This window comes from Daphnia carinata, chromosome 7 (assembly GCF_022539665.2).
Source record: "Daphnia carinata strain CSIRO-1 chromosome 7, CSIRO_AGI_Dcar_HiC_V3, whole genome shotgun sequence".
Classification (NCBI taxonomy): domain Eukaryota; kingdom Metazoa; phylum Arthropoda; class Branchiopoda; order Diplostraca; family Daphniidae; genus Daphnia; species Daphnia carinata.
Genome location: NC_081337.1, coordinates 7,913,036 through 7,937,674, shown reverse-complemented (window position 1 = coordinate 7,937,674; position 24,639 = coordinate 7,913,036). Strand labels below are relative to the sequence as shown.

Here is a 24,639-nt window from a genome sequence, read left to right as displayed (position 1 = left end):
TGACGTGTCGTCAGCCCAGTGATGTCCAGCGTTTTGTATAGGCTCAGCGACTTGTATCTGAACAGTTTATGCATCCCATATGTGTTTTGACTGAATCTTCATTACTTATTTTTAACATTCGTGTTGTATGTTCAATGTCACGCAGACTTTACACAGTAAGGAGATTCGTGAGAGGATTTACGTTCAATTCAATGTTCTCTTTCACGGTTTTAATCAGTTTAAAGTTACAGAATGCTACCTCATCTTAATGCAGTTGATACTATGAGACCTTACTAGGTAAGATTTTTACGTCTACTCTAGTGTAACCTGTGCTATTTATTGGTAACATTCGCTGATATAGATGCATAAATAAAACAAAATTGTCTTTAAAAACGTAACATATTCGACTCTGAGTAGTTCAATCTTTACATTGTTTCCATCCTACAAAAGAGATAGAGATTCAACTACTATTTTCGTGTGTCACACACCTCTAACATATTTGAAATCAGAAAAACTTATAGAGGAGGAGAACTGCGCTGCGCATCACTGAATGTGAAGCCCAACTACTATGTACAATCGCTCGTTGTCCAATAGGAATAGAGGAAGAGTTTATGGTGTATTGCCTATACATAATCCATCAAAATCCTTTGGATGGCTATAAATATTTTTGGAGTTTGCATTGCGCAGCCTCCACCATCGATGATCCTCTTATAATAATAATTTTTGATCTCCCCTGCTTTAATCAAAAATGTTTTACTCAGAAATGCGAGAAAATAGCCCGCTATTTTAAAGGTATGGAGTCACTGCTCTTATGCGAGACAATGTCATTTTTTTTTGTAATGTTTATTAACAAAACAATGAATGGCAAACGTACAAAGAAAAGGAAACCGTGCATATTTTTGCAGTGCTATTGCTCCATGCAGGGACTAGGTTATCATTGTTTCTTTGTCCTTTGCAACGAAAATAGTTTCAATAGTCGATTTATCCACTAACGTTACCATTAGATGTCGAAATTTCTTTTCGGGTAGTTTTATTCTTGGCGACGTTTTAATAGGGTCATCAATTCTCTTGGCTATAAACTATTACTGAACACAAACTGCAAACGGGAAAGAGATAAACGTGTTTCTTGTTTCGTACTCGTATATATCTACATACAACTGAGCAACAGCACATGCAGCCAAAAACAAAGAGCTCGCAATATTACATGCTGTCCCCTTGTGTCCAGTATTCTATTTCGGGCCGGCCTTATTTAATGATTGCCTTAATGTCTTTGCTTGTTTTTGTTATTTTCGTTTCTATTGATGGTTTTAAAAGCTTGCGAAATTCCACCTTTTTTTTGTGTATGTTGCAATTCCAGTTTCCACTAAACTAGCAGCAACAAAAAAAAATGGCGATAGTTGAATAAACGAAGGAGAAACATAGAAAGCCATCGATCGGCACGATTGTACACCGCCCGGATATATTTACATATACAGAAAAAGCACGGTGGCGTGCCCCAGGCAAAAAAGGGTCTAAATTTAAACCCCTATTGTTTATGCAAAGCGATCTTGCAAAGACCGCGCACATTTCTGCATGCATACATTGTGTGTATTTTTACAAGCCTTATCGCGCATTGCTTAAGTACCTCTCTCTCTCTCTCTCTATTTATATATATACTTTTAGTTTCTCGTAAGAGCCGCTAATTTTCCTGTTTTTATTCTGGACACGTTTCCCATTTCTCCATGGCTCTTATTTTCGCTCATTCCCAATTTTCTTTCCCGTTTTTTCTCTACTTTTGATTGTGATTTGGACTTACGTTGCAAAATGGGAAACGATGTATATAAAAGTCAGATACGCAGCGACCATCAGCAAGTTTTGCAAAGAGCATTGTTGCTGGCCTTGTCTCCCTTTTCTTACTTATCCTCTTGATGGCCCTTGCATATTCTTATACACATTCGCTGTGGCAAAATCCGTACGTACCGACATTGTGGTGCATACCAAATTGGGCACAGATATATTTCCATTACAAACAATGTCAACGAAAACCTGCTCTGTGCGACTTTTAAAAAAAGAACTGCTCAAGACAATCGATGACATGCATAAGCATATCAGCACTGGTTGAATGCCATTATATGTTTAATGTACGAGTAATTCAGGTTAGTCAACGCCACACAGCAGAGTTGACTCCATATTTTTTATGCCTAAAAAATGTCATACTAAATGCATAGATTTCGACTTTTCAAACTTTGTCAAAAGTCCTTAGAGTCTAAAATTCAATAACCAGTTTTTTTAATGAATAAAGAATCAGATGGGACAGGACTCGAACCATAAACCCTAGAGTTCTGAATCTTACATTTTCGCAACTGATTTGTGACTAAACTGATACCAACTATGAGATTTTGTTTCATGATATTCAATGCTTCACAGAAAAACTGCAGGATTGATATAAATCAATAGTTAAATATGCTATTAAAGCAAAATCCTTACAAACCTCTAGTTTCGTTGAATAAGTATAGGTCTACCATTCTTAAATTCGAGGAGAAAAACAAATTACGACGGTTCGTAGCCAATTTTTCTTGGTGGATTTTACCTAACTTGGAAGTCGCGCTTCTGTGTTGTATTTCATTATCAACCTGCCATGCGGTGACCGTGGTTAAACCTCAGTCGCTCACGTTGCGGACGCTGATGACCATCATTGTGCAGCCGCCCTGAAGCGGTTGTTTTGCGTAGCAGCGGTGTATGCTAAAAATATAAGTGTATACATGAATAGAAATCAAAGAAAACCTCCCAAAAAGGATTGTAAGAGGTCTTTTGGTCTTTTGTTTGGTTTCTTTTTGTATTTTTCGGAAATGACAACAGCCCCTTGTGCGAGCGCACGTTGTTGGGTGCTTTTATTTATAGATTACAACGTGTCTATGTATAGCTGTAAAACGAGAATTTAGATAGGTGGAAATGACCGGTGGTTAAAAACGCGCCACACAGTCGCCGTTCATTTGAAAATCGAGAAATAGAAAAGGGCAAACATGTGCGGATACTTCTTCGATCGAATAAATATATACCTTTGTATCCAAATATGGAATCGTTTGGCAGAAAAATCGTTTCACGAAGTATATGAGATTCAATGTAAAATTGCCGATCAGCTTCTGCGCCTCCGAATGTGAAACCTACACACGCGCATATATTGGCCCTATTGAACACAGTATTCCTATATAAAAGTTTGACTGAAAACGTACTCTCATCAGAGAGCCGTTCGAAAAAAACTATGTAAAAGACGATGAAACTGCAAAAGATGTAATGCATTACGAGAAATACAATAAGTGCACCTTCTATAACAAGATCAATAAAAAAAAGTTGCTTCCCAAGTCACCTAGACTTGGGAACAACTTGTTTGAAGACCTTAAAAGTCAAGTTAAATCCAGTATATAATCTAACACAGGCATTAGGGAAGCAAATAAATTTATCGTTCAAGTATAATATGGCCGAACAAAATAAATAAAACTTCACTTTGGTACTTAAAAAATAATTGAATTCAAGTTGTGCATGTCGCAAAGTTGTTCTCAGCAACCAAAACAAAAATGAACATGCAACAGCAAATGGGGCCATTCGTGCAAATAGAATTTATATATACATCTCCAACAATAGGACACAGGAATCAATAAATAATGCAGGCAGCATGTTACGTCATCAAACAAATCATCGACAATCGCTCAGTGGGAGGCCGCAAAAGTTTAGACCAGGAACTTCACTGTGTGTAACACAGATTTTATTAGGACTTTGTCGATGGGTTCACGCATCGTGTCCCTGTCGTGACGTACGGACATTCTTCAATGCAACATTGCCGCATATTGAACAGATGACGTGCATGCATCAATTGCGGTTAACACTTGGATTCACGGTGCCCAACCGCAAAATGTTTTTATTTCTAAAATGATGGCGAAGAATAGGACAATGGTACAACAGCCTGAGGGCAGAACATAATTAATGCACAAAACGGACGTTCCATCATCGACGGATAACATAAAAAAAGGTTCGTGATATAACAGGTATATACATAGAGATGTTACATATCAAACCGGTTTACGTAATTTCTTATTGCCGTAAAGATTATTAAGCATCACATTTAGTTTTCTTACATTAACTTATTCTTCTCAAACAACGTTCCAGTTTTTGTTGTTGTTGCCTATTTATTGATGATTTAATAAAAATTTAAATTACCCGCACCGATGAGTTTGTCAGTGGAACATTTTGGAGGCAACATTCATGGTCATTGCAGCCCATCTCTTCCTTTGTATTTGGTTCATCACGCCAAGTATGCTGCTCACGATCCATAATTCTACGAAAAGTAACCCAGTTTTTTTGTTATTTATTTCTGTTTTCATGGCGTATCACTTAGTTTTCGTTGGCTCCAATGCATTCAAAAGAAATAGCTTTTTTTCACAGTCAGAACATTTCAGGGTCACTCATTCTCATTCATATGCAAGAGGCAATTTCGAATCTAAACACGAAAAACTTGTTTTTCATTATGGTAACTTGCTTAATTATTGTTTAAGAAACACTCGATTTTTGATGCTTAATTGTAACATCATCGCGGTGAATTTAAAATGTATTCAAATTATTCGCAAATTAAGGGTCGGTGCGTTAGCATGCAGACCCTGACGACGCAAAGTTCCGAGTGTTCCATGTTCTCCGCACTCAGCGTTTCCCGGTAGAGGATAAAAAAAAATGGTGAAAAAAAAAAAACTAAGTAAAAATAAATAAAAAGTCAAAATGGCAAAACGAAAGTGAATTGCTTTAATTATTTGCCTTGTACATATCGGCGTTTGCATATTCAAGTTGGGTTGCTATCACATGCCTGTTAAGCATAAACATGTCAATCGACAGAGTCATGATAAAAACAAATAACACAAGCAAACAATTCTAGGAAGTACGTGATGTAACCACGTTCACAGAAATATTATATAGAATACATACCGAGACAGGGCGGGAGTTTTTATTTCCATAAATTGGCCGGCAGCAAAATTGCACGCATGAGTCTTATCAGGCCCATCAACCACTAAAGGATTTTTGTACGTCCAACCAAGTTAAGTGATCATTGCGCCTTTAGAAAAAGGCACTCACACATCTACATTTGAACACGATGAACTTGCATAGATGATTTGATGAACACGATTTTTTATTTATTACTTTTTTCAATTTATTTTCTTAGAAAATGAGGATTTTCTTAAATTATTGTCACCCTAATTTGCATAATTTCCAGCGACTTGAACCGCCATTGTGTGAGATCGCGGGTTTTTATGAAAAAAAAAAGAAAACGTTTTGGGAAAACAGTGGCCTTGGAATTTTTGTCAACAGAAAACGTCCCCCTTCCTTACAAAAAAACACGAAGGGCTACAAAAAGGATACACCTAATTTAAATAAATCGATAAAAAAACCCAAAAAAACGAAACTTCGGAGAATTTGGCAAGGTCTTCTATAAAACCAGCCCCTTGCCTTGCCCTTGCATGCCTCCTGTAAAATCAGGTGGATCCAGATCTCACTCCGACACGTGCAAATTGAACAGTGCACACAAAAAAGGCGAAGCCATTGTGTTGCGAGGCATCAGTGCACTCTCTCAATGGCCTCTAGTTCAGAGGTGTACTTCTAGGTCGTGAAATCTCATGTGGCGCTGCGTAGCGGACGTTATTTTGTACAGGCGAAATGACACGGCTTTTTTTTTATGTTTAGGAAGCGAACGAGAGATATATGAACGTGTTTCGTTGCGTTCAGTGCCAGTGCCACTCGGTTGCGGGTGAAGCCAAGGACTGGGGTAGGTCCTACCTTTTCAACAAAAAAGAACTCGTCACTTGCGGACAACGTTCGTTTCATTTCAAACATTGAACAGACCTGCACTCGTCGGCAGGACGGGCTTCAGTCAGCCACACAGTGTCTCCTCCTTCCTTATACGTTACGGTCGTATTAGTGGTCGGGCCCAGTCTCTGTTGGAAGCTGCTCAAAGCAGCGCGTGTTCGTAGTCACTCTGCAATCAGAGCCGGGTTTTTTTTTCTATGTTTTTTAGAAAAGCCTTTTATTCCGACCCCATTTTTATTTTGATTCCCTTTTCCTTAACGCCGGATATATCCGAAAAGACTTGCCTAATGCGATGTGTTTTCTTCACAAAAAAACCTGATGGCGACCATTTGAAAGATTATTTAGAACTTGTTGAATCACCTCTGGGCGTATTACATCAGTGCCACTAGCTAAACCAGAAAAAAAGAACCAGTCTCGTTTTCCATTTGATGATTATCAATTTGATTAGTCGTCCGACCGTCGTCGAAGAATCTTCCCACATTCCCCCAGCCCACTGACGTCTGCTTCATGGTCAACCGGACGACACATCGACTCAACATCAATCCAAAGTCGGAGGACTTAGATTACAAATGCTGTAGGTCCAAAGAAAATCCTACAGACCCTCTTATCGTTTCGCCTCCCCTTTGACTACCTTCTGAGTTGGCTGTGACGTCTGGAAGAAAGAAAATTCAACGGTTGGCTCAGCGATTAGTCGTCAAGGAAATCAATCTAACCAGCCCTAAACACATGCAGAACGACAACGTGGAATTGGTGAGTTGAATTATTATTATTACTTTTTTATCGTGTCCAGTTAGAAGATTTTATGTTTATCAACCATGTGGTCATGTCTGCGGATTGGGCTAATTTTGTTTCGATTTGTTTGTTTTTTTTTTCAAATCTCACGGTAGATGTCGTATTGAGGTAAAGATAAATTATGATGTAATTTGCGTCCCCTGGGGGTGGGAAGGCTTGGAATTTGATCAGTTCAGTGTTTGGTTTTTTTTTTTTAAACGAGCCCTAAATCATGGCCGAACTGAAATGCGTCAATCTGTGCAAGATGAATGGCGTGGACTTGCTTCGGGTAGGTCCAGATTCTGCCGGTAGAGTTACGTGATCGGGCAATCGACCAACAACGTAGGAAATCGTGTATACGATTTGGAGGGCAGGGGGAACATGGAGAGCGGTTGAGTTCATTTTGACGTCATACTTGCCTGCTCTGTTTTTCTTCTCCGTGAGGGGGCGTGACAACCCTGACCATCTCAACAACTTAGTTGTTCTTTCAATCGTTAGATGGCGTAGGCCAACAGTCCCGGAAATTTAACTTCATTCAAACTCCAGTGGGAAAATTTTCATATTGTAAAAAAGAAGACATTCTGAAATTCGCCAGGGAGTGAACAAAAATAAAATTAGGCGTGGGTTAGGACGTTCGTCAGATCGAAATCACTTCGCAACATGACAATCAACTTTTGTTCAAGGACACCGAATGCAAAGAGGAAACGAGGTATAGAGTATTCGTATTAAGAGTGTGGCAAGCTGGGCTATACTGACAACAGTGCATCCAGTACAAGAAGACGACCTCAAGAGCCTCTGGGAGATAAAAAAAAAATACTTAAAAGGGTCCATTGCCACCCCACCGCCGATCCCCCTCCCGTTCTCCTCTTCATTTTTTTTTAGCTCCGCCTGCTCCACGTGTAGACCGTGACCGAAATACGACCAGTTTGCATGGAGTAGGTCGCTTCTGCTGTTGCAGCCTTTTTTTTTTCTTGTTAAATTTTTTTTTGTTACTTCTCCACACCTCCCCACACACAACACATTTTTCCAGCAACCGCGTTGAGATAACACAAAACAGTGCGATATTGGGCGCCCGCGTGCGACTGTGCGTGGGCGCTGATTTGTAATGTTGACTTGGCTTTTTTTTCTTTCTTTTTTCTTTATTTTTAGTAACGTTCATGGAAAGTTCAACGTTCGTATTAAGCAGGGACACAAAGCTGGGTTTCCGCCCCCCATTTTTTTTCCTTAACTTGTTGTTTCAACAGCCTGTGCGTATATGGCTAATGTTGATTACCCATATGTTGCCTTTTCTTCTACTCCCTCTGTTTAGCGACTCTTTTGGAGGCTGCTTTTAAAGCAACGGGTACATCTTGAAAACCAAACCTCTTTATTATTATTTTTTTTTGAAAAAGAAAAGGGACGCATAAGACAGGGCCTCTTTTCAAATAACCACGATGAGTCAACATTTCCATTCACGCGTTAAACTAGCGGCAAAAAAGGACGTGGAACAGACCGAGTGGTATCACATTGTAGCCATTTTTGATGAATTTAGAAATTGTGTTTTTCATTGCCTAGCTAGAAAAGAAAAACAATCGAATTGATTGGTGTCGCAGAAAAATGTAGGGCATCTAAATATATATGAGGAAGGTCAACGACGGAAATTTTCCTCTAAAGCACCTGACCAATAATGTGAGTGAAGGGGGGGGGGGGGGGGGAGTAAAAAACGGTTCTTTTTGTGTGACCTGATTTGACCTTAATTTTTCCCATCAAGGCCGTTGTCAAGTTAAGGTTTCTTAGCCTCTTTGTGGAGACCTGTCTGTAATTGCTTTAGACAATCGAGTGATATGGCAACAAAAAATGTTGTGCTACTCTGTCCTACTTACCTGTGGCATCTACCTGTTGAATATTTAGATTCCTTTTTTTTTTTTAACCAAACACTTTTCATTCTAGGATTGACTGATATTTAGAGACACAATCTTATACACGATAGATGCATTTATCGACATTTGACGTGGTCGTTCGTTTGCATCATTGGTTTTTTTTAAATCAATGAACTCGTTGGTGTTTTACTTTGTTTTGTTTGTATTTTGTTTTTTAAAGGAACCTAAGAAAGAATAGGTCGTAAAATAGCGCGATACTTAAAGTAGGTACTACAAGTGGGCAAAAATATATAACGAGAATTCGACGAAAGAATTTCAATGGTCATTTGCAGCCTGGGTGATCCAGTATGTACCGTATTACCCGGTGGACGAACGACTTCAAGAGCAAAATGGCCGTGTGACAATGTTGGAGAGAAGAAAAACGATAATTGTCATTAAAAAAAAAAATAAGGGGGAAAAAAAAAAGGCCGCTGGGGATTTTTAGTAGTTAAGAAAAAAAAGCAACGAAACATTTTCCCAGTGTGATACCATAAAAAAGGTAGCAGTTGGGTAGCGGTCGGTAGCAGTCGGAAGTTTGGTTCCGTTCCACTGGATTTTTCTTTGTTGTCTAATGTCATTAAACGACAGAACGATCGCCAATGATCTCGGTACGCTACATTGTGTACTGCGCACAAAAGAAAAGTTGTCCTTGATCGTTATCGTCACGTACACCCAATCTATAAATAGTACCTTCGTTTAATTTCTTCTAACTTTTGAAACAAAACTCTAATTTATTGTCTTATTTGCTACGTCTTTTTGTACGTCTATGATCAAACATAGTGCTCGATTGGAAACGCTCAGTGTTCGTACCGTGTCTTGGCCGCGTACGACAAGTTCAGGCACGTCAGCGCCATCTAGTGACAGGCTACAATCTCTGCCAATAGCGGACCTTCCCTGGTGTATGGGACCAGAGCACATATTTGTTACAGGCCTACTAGCTTTCGGCTCATTTACTAGTAGTTCAGCTGTCGTTCGACATAGTCGCATTTTTTTAAAGCGGCACCCGCGGAACAATTTTTCGCCGGCAAGTTTTTTGTTTTGCGAGTGTCCGTCGAACTCGGTGTCTTTTTGTGCTTTTTCGTAATTTTTCCCTTTGACAAAAAATGACCTGTTTTAGAGTTCTTTAACTTAGACAAGTCGGACAGAGATCCATTTCCCAGGGTTTTTTTTTATCAATCAAACGTCCCGCGTTGCTGGGATACGCAAAGTTACCCGTTCATTTTTGTTTGATTTTCGTTCCTCGTTGGCCTCGTCATTACGGACGCACGCATTCATAATATTTACAAAATCCATATCTGTCGGTCTCTGCGTGTAGCCAGAACACTTGTGACCGGTACGGTTGCCTCGATAACCTTTCACTCCCCCCTTCAACTTCCGTTCGAGTGTTGTGGCGCAACAACCTGTATCCCTGTGTCTCTTTACGCGGTGAGTTTAATTTATCGTTGTTTCATATTTGTTATTGTTACGAAACCCCGAACGATTTTCCCATTTCCATAGTTATATCATGTCGGAGACGTTAAACGGTTAACTAATCCGCCAATATTTCGATTTCGGAGGAAATACGTTTTTGCTCCATCGAAAAAAAAACGGCTCACCCGCTGGCAGCAGATGGCATTTAAATAAAATATTATCCAATAGGCGAAATATTTTATTAACATAAATAAGAGGAAAGCTTTTGAACATTTAGGCTTGTTGATTTCACCCTGCGTATATAAAGCGATTTTTGTTTTTTTTACCCCGTGCAATCAGGACCGTCCATAAGATATGGATGAGAGAAAATGCTTTTTTTTTTTTTTTTTTTTTTTTTAACTTCTTCGTTTGCGCAACACTTGTGTATTTATAAACGTCGAATTGGGGATGGACTAACTCTAGTAACAGGTTATGCATAATAAAGAGGAGCCCTCGATTCGATTTATTCTGCCACAGCTAAAGTGGACTTATCCGCTTCGTTTTCCTTTTTGCTGTTTACGAAGGGTAGACGTGTCTCTGCACACGTGAGAAAGATGAACTGGGTACAAAAGCGTCTAATGAATTATGGAGGTGTTAGAGTATTTTTTTTTTTTTTTAGGTTTGGGAGAAAATTAATTTTTTAAAGTATAAAAGCCCTAGTTGCTACGTTATTGCGAGTTCACTCTAACGTAACGTGCTTCTTGTTACACATATGGAATGAAGCACTGAGCTTCGTACGTTTATTACTTGCTAGAATCAAAATTTGAACTCAACAGACGTGACTAGAATCTTTAAAACTTTTCATTTTGCAAATAGTCAACTGTTGCAATACTGCGATTTATTTATATCTAACAAGTTTTTGTTTTATATGTACCGCCGTGGCATGTGTAACACTTTCGCATAGAAAAGGAATCACGAATTTCTTGTTTATCGAGTCATAATATTTTCCCTCTTTTTTTTCCATTTCCTACCACGTCCTCATAACATACCCAGATGAGTATAAAAATTCAACAATTCCATGAAACACCTTAGGGCTTCTCATTTCTCTCTCTCAACAACAGAGTGAAAGACGGATAGATAAGTTTAGTATGAACACAAAGTTTCAGATTCTCCAAGGTTATATTTTTCATCATAATGAATCTCCTTCCGTACTTTTTTTTTTCCTCGTCCTTTGGAATAGCTCCCCAGATCTAACACTACCAGAAATGTAGGAAAAGCATGTCTAGCGGCCCTGTGTGTACAGCCCCTGCCAGGAAAGGCCTACATAATGCAGACACACATGTGTATTTCCGTACAGCCAATAAGCTATATAGTCCACTATACGTATAGTGGCACTCTCTCTTTGGACAGGGGGCGGCCAGTGAGTTCAGTGCCCTGGGCAGCATCTTTTTTTTTCCTTTAAGCCTTCTCCCCTTTTGGTCACGTGCATATAGACCTATGTCTCTGTAAAGCGATAGGACGCCACTTTGAATCTTCGTATACAGTTAAAAAGGAAGGAAAACAAGGCCCGTTAGAGAAGGTGAAATTCCAAATGACGAGCTGGGACGTAGGAAACTCTACATGTTGAAATGAGGCCAGGGTTGTATCCAGTACTGGCATGTAATAACAAAAAGAAAAAAATAGGGCGTTATTTTATTTGATAAGTTGGTTGCGGAATTTTTAATATGCTATATTTGGTCATGTCTACAAGTGGTTCTCTAGTTGTGACTTTGTTTGCCGTTGACATCGTATATACCCAATATACCCAACGTAACTTGACCACGCCGATCTATTTCAAAATCAATGGAAGTCACAGCAGCCGCGTAATCTATGTGCACTCTTCGTGATGCGGAATTCCGTCTGATATGGGGGGACGAACGCGCGGTGGTGTTTCACCTGCGGTCATACCACAAAATGTCGATCAATATACATGTATACCACATATAGTGATAGCGTCATCAGAAAGTCATCGACCGCAATTTAAATACCAACGGCTAATAATGTTATATGCATGTGACATGGTGGGCATAATATGTGTGTACATCCCTGTACGATGTGTATAATGTAGGAATCGTTGTCTAAATTATTTTTTTTTTCTTTCAAAATTCTATTTTTAGTTATCATTAACCGCAACGTAGTACATTAGTTTGCGGTAAAAATGTTCCAGTTCGATGTCTTTTTCCCCCTTGCCTACTAAAGGGAGAGACTCTCTGTTTACAGTACTCACGCAATAGTGTAGTAAAGTTTAAATTGATCGCAAATCTACCAGATGTGTGGCTTTGTTTCACACCCACGTGCGTCATTCGCCAATTAAAGCGCACGCAAATTCAACGGCATTACGTGCATTTAGTCCGCTGTAATAGTTATATCATTTTTTTCCCATCGTATAACTTAACGTTTTAATGAAAGTTACGCTCGTATGCGTATGGTGGTAAAATCTCCTTGTCTCCTAACCGAATCAATTTACCTTCTGGATCCAACCGGCTCGTGCCTGTCGTGTGTGGCTTATAGATTTACACTGATCCCGTGGAACTGTGGTAAACAACTGCAACCTCTATGCACGTGGTTAATATGCACGATCTATTGCGTCCGAGTGATGATATCCATCAGCTTCTTGGCGCCTTGTAATTTGTTATGGGAAAAATCAGTCTCCTTTTCTAAACTATATAAGACGTATCTCTGCTTGATCTTGCGTTCTAGACACGTTATTGATTGGGGGGGGGGGGCTCTATTTCCGATTCAGATATCTATCTTTTTGAACAATGGATCTTTTATGTAGGCTTGATTGTTCTTGTCTTTGCTATATATAGCCAAACACCTGTTACAGAGAGATTGTCCGTTTCGTTGAGGTCGATGGGTACGCAATATACAGAGATAAACTAGTCTTTTAATGCGACCATAGAACACACGAAAAACACAATAGATCTTATTTTTATCTTACCAGCAATATGTACGAATAATGTTTAGTTAATTAACAGACCCGGATTTTCTCCATTTTATCCAATAGGATTTGCATTTGTAACTTGAATGAGGCCATCAATCAGCGGCACCGGTGGTCCGAGTCGTCGCTGTAGGTGTCCACGGGCATCGCAAGCTGGGTCAATTTGAATCGCCCAGTTGATGGCCAGCCAGCAGTCGCAACGTTGGGGCTACGTTCAGCAGCCAACCGATTACCAACAACAACAACCTGGCCGGCCAGATAACAATCCCTCGTCGTCTACTTTAGAACGACTTGCCTCATCTATTCCGTCTTTCACAGCCGTCGTCTCAACGGTGGCCCATGACATGTTGCCCTTGTCTTCGTCATCTTCTTCTTGCTCGTCGTCATCATCAGTCAGCGATACAGACGCGTCCGTGATGGAAGCCATGAAAGTCGACCCTTTGGATCTCACCTGTAACAGTCAGAGTATCAGCAGAAGTAGCCCTACTAGCGGAGGGGCCACAAGTCACCGCAGCAGGACCGACTCTGCACCGGCCGTCTTAGATTATGATGATCAGTCATCTTCCGGTATGCAAGCGCCGGGTTCCATCACCAGTGGCTGCAACAACCGGTCTGTGTTGTTCGGCCTCGATGACTGCGAGCATACGGATCATCAACAACAACAGCGTCCAAATCATCGGTTGATGGGTACCACCGCAGTGGTTGCTGGAACAGCGATGCAACAAGCATCAGCAGTCAGCGTTGCAACACCTGCTACTACCGGTGTGGTTGCGCCTCCGGCTCCAGCAGCAGCGGTAACAGGTGGAGAAGAAGCTCATCGATGTGACATGTGTGGGAAAACGTTCGCCGTTCCGGCCCGACTGACACGTCACTATCGAACGCATACAGGTGAATGATAATGGCTTAATTAATCATACATTTTTGGTTTTGCTAAATTGGAAATTAAATTTTATTTGTAGGTGAACGGCCGTTTGTTTGTGAAGTGTGTGGCAAGTCGTTTTCGGTTAAAGAAAATTTAAGCGTCCATCGAAGGATCCACACGAAGGAGAAGCCGTACAGGTGTCCCCACTGCGGTCGTGGATTTGAACACAGCGGTAAATTGCACAGGCACATGAGGATCCACACGGGGGAGCGTCCCCATCAGTGCACGGATTGCGGGAAGACGTTTATCCAATCAGGACAGCTCGTGATTCACATGCGTTCTCATACAGGTGTGTGTGTACATTGGAAATCAAATTTTTGAATATATTTTTAATAGTTTACTTGCGATTGTTGTGCAGGTGAAAAACCATACGTGTGCACTGTTTGTAGCAAAGGATTCACCTGTTCCAAACAACTCAAAGTCCATTCACGAACCCATACAGGTAAATAGCGCTGTTGTAATTACCTGTTCGTTCCGATTTTTTTATAATTTAATGATTGATTTTTAATCAACAGGTGAACGACCGTATGCATGCGACGTTTGCGGGAAAACGTTCGCGTACAATCACGTTCTCAAATTGCACCAAATGGCTCACCTGGGCGAGCGGCTCTACAAGTGCACCATCTGTTCGGAGACGTACAGCTCCAAAAAGACACTCGAGGCTCATATAAAAATGCACGGAGTCTCACCCACCCGGCAATCGCCCGTCCCTTCAACTTCATCTGTCCCCGTTGCCGTGCCGATCAGCAATTCCATCAGTCAGCAACACGTCCGGCCTGGTGGAATGGCAACTGCGAACGATCACCACCATCTGGGCAGGCGTTTACAAGGCCGTCACAGCGCTGGCATTTTTATTGATAACAATCAGACCAATAGAAACAGCCGATTAGGCGCCCGTCTTGGAGAAAATGCAACGGAGCGGATATCGAATCACCAGAAGCCCTCTTTATCGCCTTCGTCTGCTGAGAGCAACGGCAGTAGTCCGTCCGATATGGACGCAATGAGCGGCCCTTCCTCGAGCACAAGCACCAATAATAACAATCTGTTGCTAATGGAGGCTCAACGTCATTTCCCCATTCAACAACATCCGGCCGGCCTGTCGTGGAACGTGTTGAATAACATGGCTCTGTCGCGTGCTGCTTCCATCGGCCAACACTTAGCACAGTCTCGCGAATACGAAGATCCTCAGCAGCAAGTACAGCAACAGCCAATGTCCAACAGTCATCAACAGGATCGAAGTCATTTCGCTTATCCTCAACTGTTGAACGCCACCAGGTCCGGCGGATTGGCTGTTCAAGTCGATTCCAAACGCCTTGCGCATCATTTGCAACAACAGCAATCGTTCAAAAATCAGCCAATCGTCGGTAACAATCATCCGAGCGGTTCGGTGGATTACTCTCCAATGACATATCTACGTCCGATGCCTCCTCTCATTCCCGTCACGGCAGCTGGACCTCTATTGGCAGCTTCACCAACTTCGCTTCGAACCCTGGAACGTCATCATTCGGTGACGGGCCATTCTTCTGCTGCCGATTCATCGGCCGCTGTTCCGCCAGCGCTCCGGCCGTTGGACGGATCGGCTACGACTCACGGACCACCACGCAAGAGCTCGCGATTCCGCGGAGGTGAAGGTAGCGGATCGGCGGGCGACGGCGGATGTAATAGCGAATCATCGGATTCGCCTCCGTCATCCGCTTCGTCTTCACCTTCGCTGATGTTGACGGACGTTGCAGCCTCTGACAGCCAATCGGCTCATCCGCTTCCGGATGGATTGCGCTCTACCTCAGTCATTCGGTTTGCCCACCGGCCCAGCTCCAGCTCGTCGCCTCCATCATCAAAGTAATTAGAGTTAAGTTTTTTTTGTTTTTTTTTTAACTGCCCGGCCTTTTTACATACAGTCTATTGGAAAGCGCTGATTGTAACGGGATGGAACGCAAGCGTCACACTTTATGCAAATGCTTTTTTGCCTGTGTGTTATATGCGCGCCCATTTTTTTAACGTTCAATCGCCAGCCTTCCAATGGGACCTGCCTCATATGTTAAACGTACTATACATAAGATAAAATAAGCTCCTCTTCCCTATCTGGTTTCGATCTTCCCAGTTCGTAATCAGGGACCGAATTGGTGGACAAATGATCGGCGTATGTGCTCAAACTACAAAAACAGGGCCTATATACTCTTACACATTATATATCTAGATGTTTCTTCAATATTTTTCGATGTGCCTGAAAGTGCTGCAAGCCGCACGTTCACGTAGATATCGGGGAGTTTTTATTTTTCGTTATCTTACGACGTCCAATTTGTACTGTGTACACACCAGAAAGGGGGCGGGGGGAATCCACAAATTTTCGATCACTCGCCTGATTATTTTTATCAAATTGTGATTTTAATAATTTTTTTCCCCTTTAAAATATTCAGAAAGATGAATAAGTTGGGTTGTTTTCTTTTCTGACAGTTGTAAACATTTTCTATTCGAGCTCATGAGCTATTGTGCCTGGCTCTACTGTTCTTCTAACTTCTCTTTCAGGGTGGGAAGAGGGCTCATCTTTTTATTTTTTCAAAGGACATGTCCATTTTCACCGGGTGCATTTTAATATCATAACACAAAATCAACAACAAAAAAGGCAAGCAGGGGATTTTTTAATATCTTAAATATTGTAGATATATTCATAGTTATTAATAATTCACAAGGCACGAGTCTCTTCCCTAATTCTCTGTTACCTTTGGGGTCCGTCCCATATTATTGGGATGTTTTTTTTTGTCTGTATAAAATACGGGTTTAAATTTGATGTCAGTCACAGACCCACGAAATTCAACAAAACAATCGTTTACAAACATATTGGCCACCACACTTCCCTGTCCAATTCCCTGTCTTTTTTGTTGTTGTTGATAGGTGTGTGTGTCATAGTCGATATTTATTATATCCTCCCGATGTCCCCGCATTTACGCGAATGAAAAGAAAAACAAAACCTTTTGGCATTTAGTATGGGGAGCTATCATCATCGATCTCTCCTAAATCGTGTTTTGTTAATTAATTATTATTTGGAAAAAAATGTGTTGTCTTATTGCTCATGTACGTGAGTCGAAAATATCTCAGATACTTACATTTTCGCCGCTAGCAGGTGATTTATTCACACGTCGATTTAAACGGGGCAAAATGTGTTTTGTACTGATAATCGTACCGAGATGAAATTAGACCATTTGCATTTATTAGAATTTTCGATTTTCAATTGACTGAATCACTTTAGGTCCAACTAGCTCAGAAAAAAAAAGAACCATGGTACATATACCCTTGTATGTAAATTCTTGTTTTTTTCCTGTTGTTTCCCTTTTGTGTTTTCAAAGGGTTAATAACACGAATAACGTTCTGGTGGTGATATACGTCATGTGTTACACAAATTTTTAAAAATATCTTTGCTGCATTTGGGTTATTGATCTCGCCTCTTTCAAAATACTGAAGGTTATAGATTGTGTGATTGTGAAGAGAATGAGGTGGATACAGGGTTGTTTATGGGCCGGATCCACCAGGGAGCGGAACCACGTGATGATTTATGTGAGCTAGTTTTTCAAATTTCAACGATTTGCATTTTATTTTGTCTCCTCCCATTGTCTCGTTTTCCTTTTAGAAATGTCAAGTGATTGTTGTGCATGTCGGGATAATGGACGTGCGTGATTTCGAGTACCAACATGTAATGAAAATTTTTAAACAAATATCTTTTTGCTCTTCTCATTAATATTGTGACCGTTTTCACCGTCGTACGTATATATACATATATATATATAAACAAAAGTGACCGTTTGTTTTCACTTTTGTTCGTTCAATGTGCTGCTCTTCTTTTCATGTTCCGACCGAAATTTGAAATATAATTGGTTCGCGTCTCACATTTTCCGTCCAACATTCGCAGGTAACAAGATGGAAAGAATTTCTGGAAATGATTCATACTTGCATTTTATTAGATTCCTCGACTACTACCAAGAGTTACCAGCCGGATAAAGATTTTTTTTTCAGAATTTAAAAGTGACAAAAAAAAAGAGCGTTGAAGAGAGGAGTTTTAAGAAAACATGGATGACATGGCATTTCCTGTCCAGTGCCTCAATTTGTCAACGCCGGGCAGATCGGTGCGACAGAGTCCAGCGACTAGCAAGAAATTGGAAGCGGCTAATCCGTAATGGAGCCAATCAACAGGTGGTAGGCCTAGCCTCTTTTTCTCCGTGAGGTCAAACGCTCGTGACGAAGAGAACATCAAAAGACAAGCCAATAGCTGATAGTAATTGCGGCTGTAGACGGCGCATCCGGTCATGGAGAACATGGAGGCTAAGGCCAGGTAACCGGTCACTTTGTTAGTCTCCGCTCTGGAAATGAAAGTACCCAGCAAACTAATAATTCAATATAAAAATAGGCAAGAAAATAACCCGAACAAAACGAGACGGCCGATAGAGACACTTACTGATCTTTGCCGAGCCAAGAGAGAATAGGTGGTAAAATGAGCAGCAGGTGCAGGTTTCCCAGAACTGGTAGGCCGGCGTTCATGTAAAATTGAGAAGCCAAGCAAGGAAGCCCGATGACTAGCACCAACCAGGACAACAGATCGTGAATGGGCGCCAAGCGATCAAAGAACTGCCTTTTCACTACATTTGATAATGGACGGATCAATAGGTATTTGCTTTTTTGGCAACATGTAAACAACAAACTGCTGTATATAGCTTACGGAAACGGAAGGCGCCTAGCAGTGATGCGGCCAGAGTTAGGGCAAACCAAACGCTGGCCAAATTATTGGAGGCCATGCCGCCATCGCGAGCTTTCAATCCGATGCTGGGCATACCCCCGTAAATCGAATAGAGCGACCAGATGCACGAACATGCTAGCACTAGATCTGAGATGGCTGTCGATTTTGATGGAAACACTGGCATTTTTCTGTTTAGTTTTTATATTTTGGAAGTGTTGATAGTCTCGGAAGTATCTGATAGCTTGATGCAAAACGTACTGAGCCCCATGCCGAGGACAACAGGTCTATTTAAAGCAGTGTATCGATACGTTAAATGGACGAAACCAATGAGTTAAAACGTTCAATTTCTCCGAAAGATAACACTGGGAAATCACACGCAAAAGACGAGAAAAACGTCTCCTGACCTTCAAACGACAATGGCTATAAATACCAAAAGTTCGGCCACTTGCAGTTAACTGTCGTTACAACAATCAAGGTAGCAAATGGAAATTTTAAAAAGTAAACCATGTGGTTTGCTGTATTGGAAACGCCATACGTACCATGAGTGAAAACGCCAGTTGTTATTTTTGAAAAAAAAAAAATAATAATTTCTTGCGAAAATCAAAGGCCATGAGGGAGAATCATAATAAAATTCATAGTATTGTTTGGCGACGGGACGACGACTACCAAAATGTGACTTTGGCATCAGGGCGATACGATTCAACTCGCCACCAGAAATTCCCTGAGGTCGAAATAAAAAATTTTTAGGGACGCCATTCCATTTCATCCGCCCGCGTGTAACGTGACCATCTCTGCTGGTTGGAGCTTCATCTACAGGTACCCAGCACTTGTTTAATTTCCTGCAAATTAATATTGGCAACTTGATCAAAAGTAACATACGACCATTTCAATTTGTACTTTACCTCAACCAATCGCTTTCGATCCCAAAGTTTCGTGTATCGATCAATTAATTTTGACAATTTCGAATATAGTCGCAACAGTTTCTCCAAGTTCCAGTTCTCCGTTTTGGTGGCTATCGTGTCCAGCAAGGATTCAAGATGATCGACGTTGATGATTACCGACTTCTTCGAAACAGTTGCAGGCACCACGGCCCCAGATTCGATTTCGGGTTGGCTATCGAAGGCATCACTGGCTTGTGAATCATCCTGAGTGGCATCCCCGACCAAATCCGGCGGGCCATCACTGGCGGACGCTTGTTGGACGTCGTCGTCAACGCCATTTTCCTGCATCTTTTCCTGATTGGCTATCAAGGAATCAGTACTCATCAGACTTTCATTTTCGGCTTCCGCTTTCCGTTTCTTTGCCGCATTTTTTAGATTCCCGTGAGACCAACCGCTTTTCCTATTTTTTGCCTTGGCAACTTTAATTTCCAACTTGGAAGCTTCCCCATTGCCCTACATGAAGAAACAAGCTCCATAAATTTCAAGAGAAAGCAAGATCAGTTACTCAACGATGACATCATACCTTGTTGTCATGTGACGACGTAATGGTGGGCATGACCGGTTCGGGTAGCGCCAACGGACCGGCAATTGGCGCTATTTTATTTCTCCGGATTTTACGAGTCCTGGAAATTTCTTGACACTGTTCTTCGAAATCCGTGTCCATCTCAGCCTTGATTAAAGCATACGCAGTGTCTCGCAAAGTGCACGCACGGTGCCGGATCATTTTATCTACGGGGGAAAAATTGGCAGTTTTAACATAGGAGAAGAAAAACGTCAGGTTTGTTTGGTTTACCTTCAGGGTTCCGGTCTGGGTTGTATTCTAAAGCGTTCATGCAAATCTGTTCGATGTCGGTCAAAAAGTCTTTAGCAGATTCGTAAGCGTGTTGGTCGATTTTGGTCATCATAGTTTCTAAATCCATCGGTTGGCGAATGATATCTAAATAGTCGGGGACTTCATTAATATCCACAGGACGGGTGAACATGTAGAAGAGCTTGTTGCGAGCCATCTTTGCAAGAATTTCGCGAAGAAAGATGCGCAATTCACGAAGAGTAGCCTCCTCTTTCCGCTCCAGTTGCTCCTTCTCCTTCTCGTTCAACTGTCGCGGTGGAGGCGCCGGGGCTAAAGGCAAAACTTCTAATTTCGATTTGGGAATTTTCTTCTTGAAGGGAGGTTTCAAACACTTTTGCAGGATTAAGGGACGGAAGAATTTCTTTCGCTCTTCCACCGTGAACGGTCTCGTGTTAAAGATCTCGTCGTCTTCTTCGTGGAAGAGTTCGCTTAGATCTTCGGGTAAACAATCCATTTCCGTATCATTGGTTACTAGAAGGAAAATGGGCAATTCAGGATCTAACTCGCTGAGTTGAGTTAAAAATGCGGCTCGAACTGTTTCACCAACAGCTAACCACCAGCGACTAACCTAGAAATGTAAGAAAACAATTTAAGGAACTGCGAATGTTACATTATTAAAAAATTAAAATCGTACAAGGGGTAAATAAATAATAGCAGGGACGTTCCTTCGGGCCTCTTGAAATAACTGAACACAAGCCTCTTCAGGAGAACGAGCAGACAATCCATGGAGAGTCGACAGGTCTAGCCGATGCACAGGTAAACGTTCCATGTAGTGAAGCAAAGCTGACGTGATGTGGGAACAACAATCGCCAAGAACAAGTAATCGCGGAAAAATCTGGTTACTTGTTTGCTTCTTGATTCCGCTCAACGGGCCTGAGGAAATCGGAGATGAAATTTAGCGACTCAAACATCAGGAAAAAAAAACACCTTTTAGCTTGAGAGTGGCTATTCCTTCGGGAAACAATTGCTGGGTTGTCTTGATGAGCTGTTGAAGAAGATTGTCCAGCAACGGAGCCATAACTGATGAGAGCGGCTTTCCCGATGCTGTTGCACTGCGCTGGGAGGCGGGCACTAATCTTTGCACTGCCTGTTCGAAATCCCTACGCTCTACGTTGATTTGCGACAAATCTAATAGCAGTTTGTCTCTAGAATTGTAAACTTGAGGATAGCGCCGACGGAGTGCCAATAGTGCTGCTTCTGCACACAAGGACTACAACAAATTCAAGCAATCGTTGAAGTAACGGAGTACGAATGGCAAAAAGAAAAAAGATACCGCTTACTTTGAGATCGGCTCCGCAATATCCGACAGTTCTCTGTGATAAGTACTGTACAAGACTAGGTGCTGGAGCCGGAGTCCATGTTTTAAGGTGGATGTCTAGAATTTCCTTTCTAGCGGGTAGCGAAGGTAAAGGAAAATGAAACTCGCGGTCGAACCTGTATCCAATGAATGGCTGATCAAATTAATCTCGAGAAACAATGATTGAAAACAATTGATACCTTCCAGGTCTCCGAAGAGCAGGATCGATAGCATCCAATCTGTTAGTTGCACCAATAATGATAACTTCTCCACGCGAGTCGAGACCGTCCATCAAAGCCAACAGAGTGGATACAATGCTAGAATGAATCTGATCTTGGCGCGTTGAACGCACAGGAGCGAGGCCGTCAATCTCGTCAAAGAAAATTATGGACGGACGCATTTGGTAAGCCTGTTGAGAAACAATAATAATTTTGTTTGTTTCGTTTGCGAACTTTTAAATTTACCTGATCAAAGAGGAGACGCAACTGACGTTCACTCTCGCCAACCCATTTGCTTAGGCAATCTGCACCTTTTCTCATAAAGAATGCTACCCTTCTATCCTTTTGGCTGCATTCATTGGCTAAACAACGCGCCACCAGCGTTTTACCAGTCCCTGTATGAATTTTATAAGTTTAGAATTAAGGGTATCAGAGAACTATCCAATTTTACTAACCAGGAGGTCCATAAAAGAGGACACCCCTCGGGGGCTGTATGGAGTATTTCTCGAAAACTTCCGGGTACAATAGGGGGAAGAGAACCATCTCTTTCAAACTGCGGACGTATGTCTCCAATCCACCAACTTGTTCAAAAGTTACTTCTCGGTCGATCTTCATTGGATCTACATCAGCTAAACTTGACCCAATTTTCATGCGTTCTTTAACTACGCCTGTTACTAAATCATCTGGAGAGAAATTCATCGGTAGACATCTATGCATCACGTAGTTTTACAACTTTATGATTGCAACGTTTAAAGAAAATTTATTCAAACCTATTTCTGGCTTTTGTCATGCTTTTGTTTTTCCTGCGTTCAAAGCGTTCCTCATCGCTACTGCTGCTGTCGCTGGTAGTGCTTTCGTTCTGTGCTTTCTGCCGACGCTTCCTCTGAGCCCGATGAGCGGGACTGCACGCCATGCGTAACGTGTGGCGAGTTGAATGCGACCTTGAGGGCGATCCGTTTCGCGACTTCTGATTTACTACAGAAATGCAACGCGAAAATAATATGAGGTAGCAACGACTAAACATACATTCTAATACCTGGACAATATCTATCAATAGGTTGAATCTTGCGTAAAGTATATTTTCCTTTAATTCTTTCACCATCTACAGCGGGAACAGGTACGTCGGCTTCTTCATTATCCGGATCTCGGCTGTGATCTGACATTTCTTCCCTTCGTTTCCCTTTGGTAGGTTCTTGTTGTTCGTCTTCACTTGGACTTTCAGTCTCGGTTTTCGTTTCAGATTCTAAACCAGTTGTCAAACATTCTTAAAATTCATTGAAAATTTTTTTCTTTTTTTTTGAAAAAAAAAAAAACTCATACCATCAGAGAAAGCATATTGTGGGCGTCGATGTCGTTTGATCCTGGCCGAAGTTTTCTTGGCGTTTATAACCGTCGAGCTGTAACCAGAATAATTAGGTCTAGACGACGTCCCAGAAGACCGGAGACGCCTATTCTTGATCTCTGTATACATGTCCTACGATAAACTGCAATCTTCAGAACACATCTTACGGGAAAAATAGTGATAGCGGTTCACCTGGTTGTCGGACGTTGCATAACGTGACGCATTACTTTTCTTCTTTCCTTTGGTGCGCGATGTATTTTTAGATTTTCCGCGACCCGTATTTATTTGTCGAGCAATTCTACTTTCATTCTCTTCTTCCTCAATATCGTCATCCCCTTCCTCGTCCTCTTCAGGTTTTTCAACAAGATTACGGCGCTTCGACCTCCGGCTGTTTCCTTCTTTGGTGTTGCCCTCTTCCTTGATTGCAGGATACCCCTGAGTGAATCAACACTCATGTTTAGTTATTAGTTTCCTACAAAGGTAATTGTTAGATTTTACCTTGACAGTTCTTTCTGTAAAAATCCAACTGTCATTGTAATTGGCATAGATTTGCCTCTTTGCTCTCTGGCTCCTGCGCACTCCATCATGACTTTCATCTTGTTTTTCTGCTTCACTTTCTCCAACAGAGTACTTTCTTTGACCTCTTATATTTACATCTTCATCGTTGCTTTCTTCTGTACTGTTAAGCTTGGCTTCTGCTTCTTCTGAGGCTTCCTCTGTATTGACCAACACCAAGCGTTTTCTTTTAGTTTCTGCACTTAACATTTGACGCTTTGACAACGGAGTATCCTCTGAAGACACATCTGTTACAAAGCAACCTCTTCTAGAAGATGATCTTGAAGAATGTTGATTTCTCTATAATGAGATAGAAAGCAATTAGCATACAATTTCGTGATTCCTGTGCTATAATTACAAGCATTTGCTAACCAAAATGGGTGATTGGTTTGCACAATCTGCAGAGGGGGTACGCTTCACTCGATGAGCTGAACTGGAACGAAATGATTCTCTGCGTTCACTTGGCCTATTCTTGGTAGAGTAAGAATTTTTTTCAAAAGAATTGTCGTCGTTCAATTCTTCATCATCCTCTTTGTCTTCACAGTCTTGGTAGTTTGCCCCGTCCGAAATATTATGAACTTTACCCCGAGTAAGCATTTTGAGGTTACCTTAACAAAAATTAAAACTTGTTATGACAAGTCGTTATTGACACGCTTAGTGGGTTAATCGTAATAAACCGCCAAATCTTCTATAACAAAAGCTCCGAAAAGCTGTTTTTCAATACACAAGGTAAGGAGTTTGGTGCACGGTACGAAGCTTGTTCTGACCATCAGCTTAAGTCGGCGCAAAATGATAGTCCCTTCTTGCTTGTCTTGTTGCCTACTTTCAATTTCACGGGAAAAAAGAATTGGGAAGTTATTGTTTCAATGTAATATCGCCGTCAATCATGTTTCTCTATGAATTGTAAATTTGGAAGGTGCATCATTCAACTCCTACAGATTCTTT

General features: G+C 41.4%; 3 protein-coding genes across 4 annotated transcripts; 1 reads left to right on the top strand and 2 right to left on the bottom strand.

Moving 5' to 3' along the window:
- The first annotated feature begins 6,051 nt into the window (after positions 1-6,051).
- Positions 6,052-15,927, top strand: LOC130688153 (Krueppel homolog 1-like). Of its 2 annotated transcripts, none has more exons than XM_057511131.2 (5): positions 6,052-6,555; positions 12,910-13,731; positions 13,803-14,054; positions 14,124-14,207; positions 14,281-15,927. In XM_057511131.2, exons 2-5 carry the CDS (start codon positions 13,023-13,025, stop codon positions 15,606-15,608), a joined length of 2,373 nt encoding a protein of 790 aa, XP_057367114.1. In that variant the 5' UTR covers positions 6,052-6,555; positions 12,910-13,022; the 3' UTR covers positions 15,609-15,927. The 2 variants fall into 2 exon arrangements, with proteins under 2 accessions (XP_057367114.1, XP_059352321.1); XM_059496338.1 differs by lacking the exon at positions 6,052-6,555 and adding an exon at positions 9,290-9,899.
- A 1,889-nt stretch (positions 15,928-17,816) lies between these two features.
- On the bottom strand, positions 17,817-18,761 carry LOC130688143 (uncharacterized). Its single transcript, XM_057511128.2, has 3 exons — positions 18,474-18,761; positions 18,213-18,393; positions 17,817-18,141 (listed from the first exon to the last, which is right to left on the bottom strand). The coding sequence occupies exons 1-3, from the start codon at positions 18,673-18,675 to the stop codon at positions 17,817-17,819; spliced, it is 708 nt and encodes a 235-aa protein (XP_057367111.1). The 5' UTR covers positions 18,676-18,761.
- Positions 18,762-18,980: 219 nt separating this feature from the next.
- LOC130688134 (ATPase family AAA domain-containing protein 2-like) lies at positions 18,981-24,458 on the bottom strand. Its single transcript, XM_057511122.2, has 16 exons — positions 24,067-24,458; positions 23,638-23,994; positions 23,332-23,574; positions 23,118-23,271; positions 22,834-23,040; positions 22,568-22,772; positions 22,253-22,506; positions 22,044-22,192; positions 21,780-21,988; positions 21,563-21,716; positions 21,210-21,492; positions 20,917-21,155; positions 20,226-20,850; positions 19,956-20,161; positions 19,394-19,885; positions 18,981-19,330 (listed from the first exon to the last, which is right to left on the bottom strand). Exons 1-16 carry the CDS (start codon positions 24,289-24,291, stop codon positions 19,298-19,300), a joined length of 4,035 nt encoding a protein of 1,344 aa, XP_057367105.1. The 5' UTR covers positions 24,292-24,458; the 3' UTR covers positions 18,981-19,297.
- Positions 24,459-24,639: the final 181 nt, after the last annotated feature.

Excerpts from the sequence above, each read along its gene's own strand:
- LOC130688143 (XM_057511128.2), bottom strand. The coding sequence starts at position 18,675 with ATGCCAGTGTTTCCATCAAAATCGACAGCCATCTCAGATCTAGTGCTA. Across the intron at positions 18,394-18,473 it reads GCTAGGCGCCTTCCGTTTCC|TGAAAAGGCAGTTCTTTGAT; the intron begins GTAAGCTATATA and ends TATCAAATGTAG. Across the intron at positions 18,142-18,212 it reads TCTTGGCTCGGCAAAGATCA|TTTGCTGGGTACTTTCATTT; the intron begins GTAAGTGTCTCT and ends TTGAATTATTAG.
- LOC130688153 (XM_057511131.2), top strand. The coding sequence starts at position 13,023 with ATGGCCAGCCAGCAGTCGCAACGTTGGGGCTACGTTCAGCAGCCAACC. Across the intron at positions 13,732-13,802 it reads TCACTATCGAACGCATACAG|GTGAACGGCCGTTTGTTTGT; the intron begins GTGAATGATAAT and ends TTTTATTTGTAG. Across the intron at positions 14,055-14,123 it reads TCACATGCGTTCTCATACAG|GTGAAAAACCATACGTGTGC; the intron begins GTGTGTGTGTAC and ends ATTGTTGTGCAG.
- LOC130688134 (XM_057511122.2), bottom strand. The coding sequence starts at position 24,291 with ATGCTTACTCGGGGTAAAGTTCATAATATTTCGGACGGGGCAAACTAC. Across the intron at positions 21,989-22,043 it reads TGCGTCTCCTCTTTGATCAG|GCTTACCAAATGCGTCCGTC; the intron begins GTAAATTTAAAA and ends GTTTCTCAACAG. Across the intron at positions 19,886-19,955 it reads CGTCGTCACATGACAACAAG|GGCAATGGGGAAGCTTCCAA; the intron begins GTATGATGTCAT and ends TTCTTCATGTAG.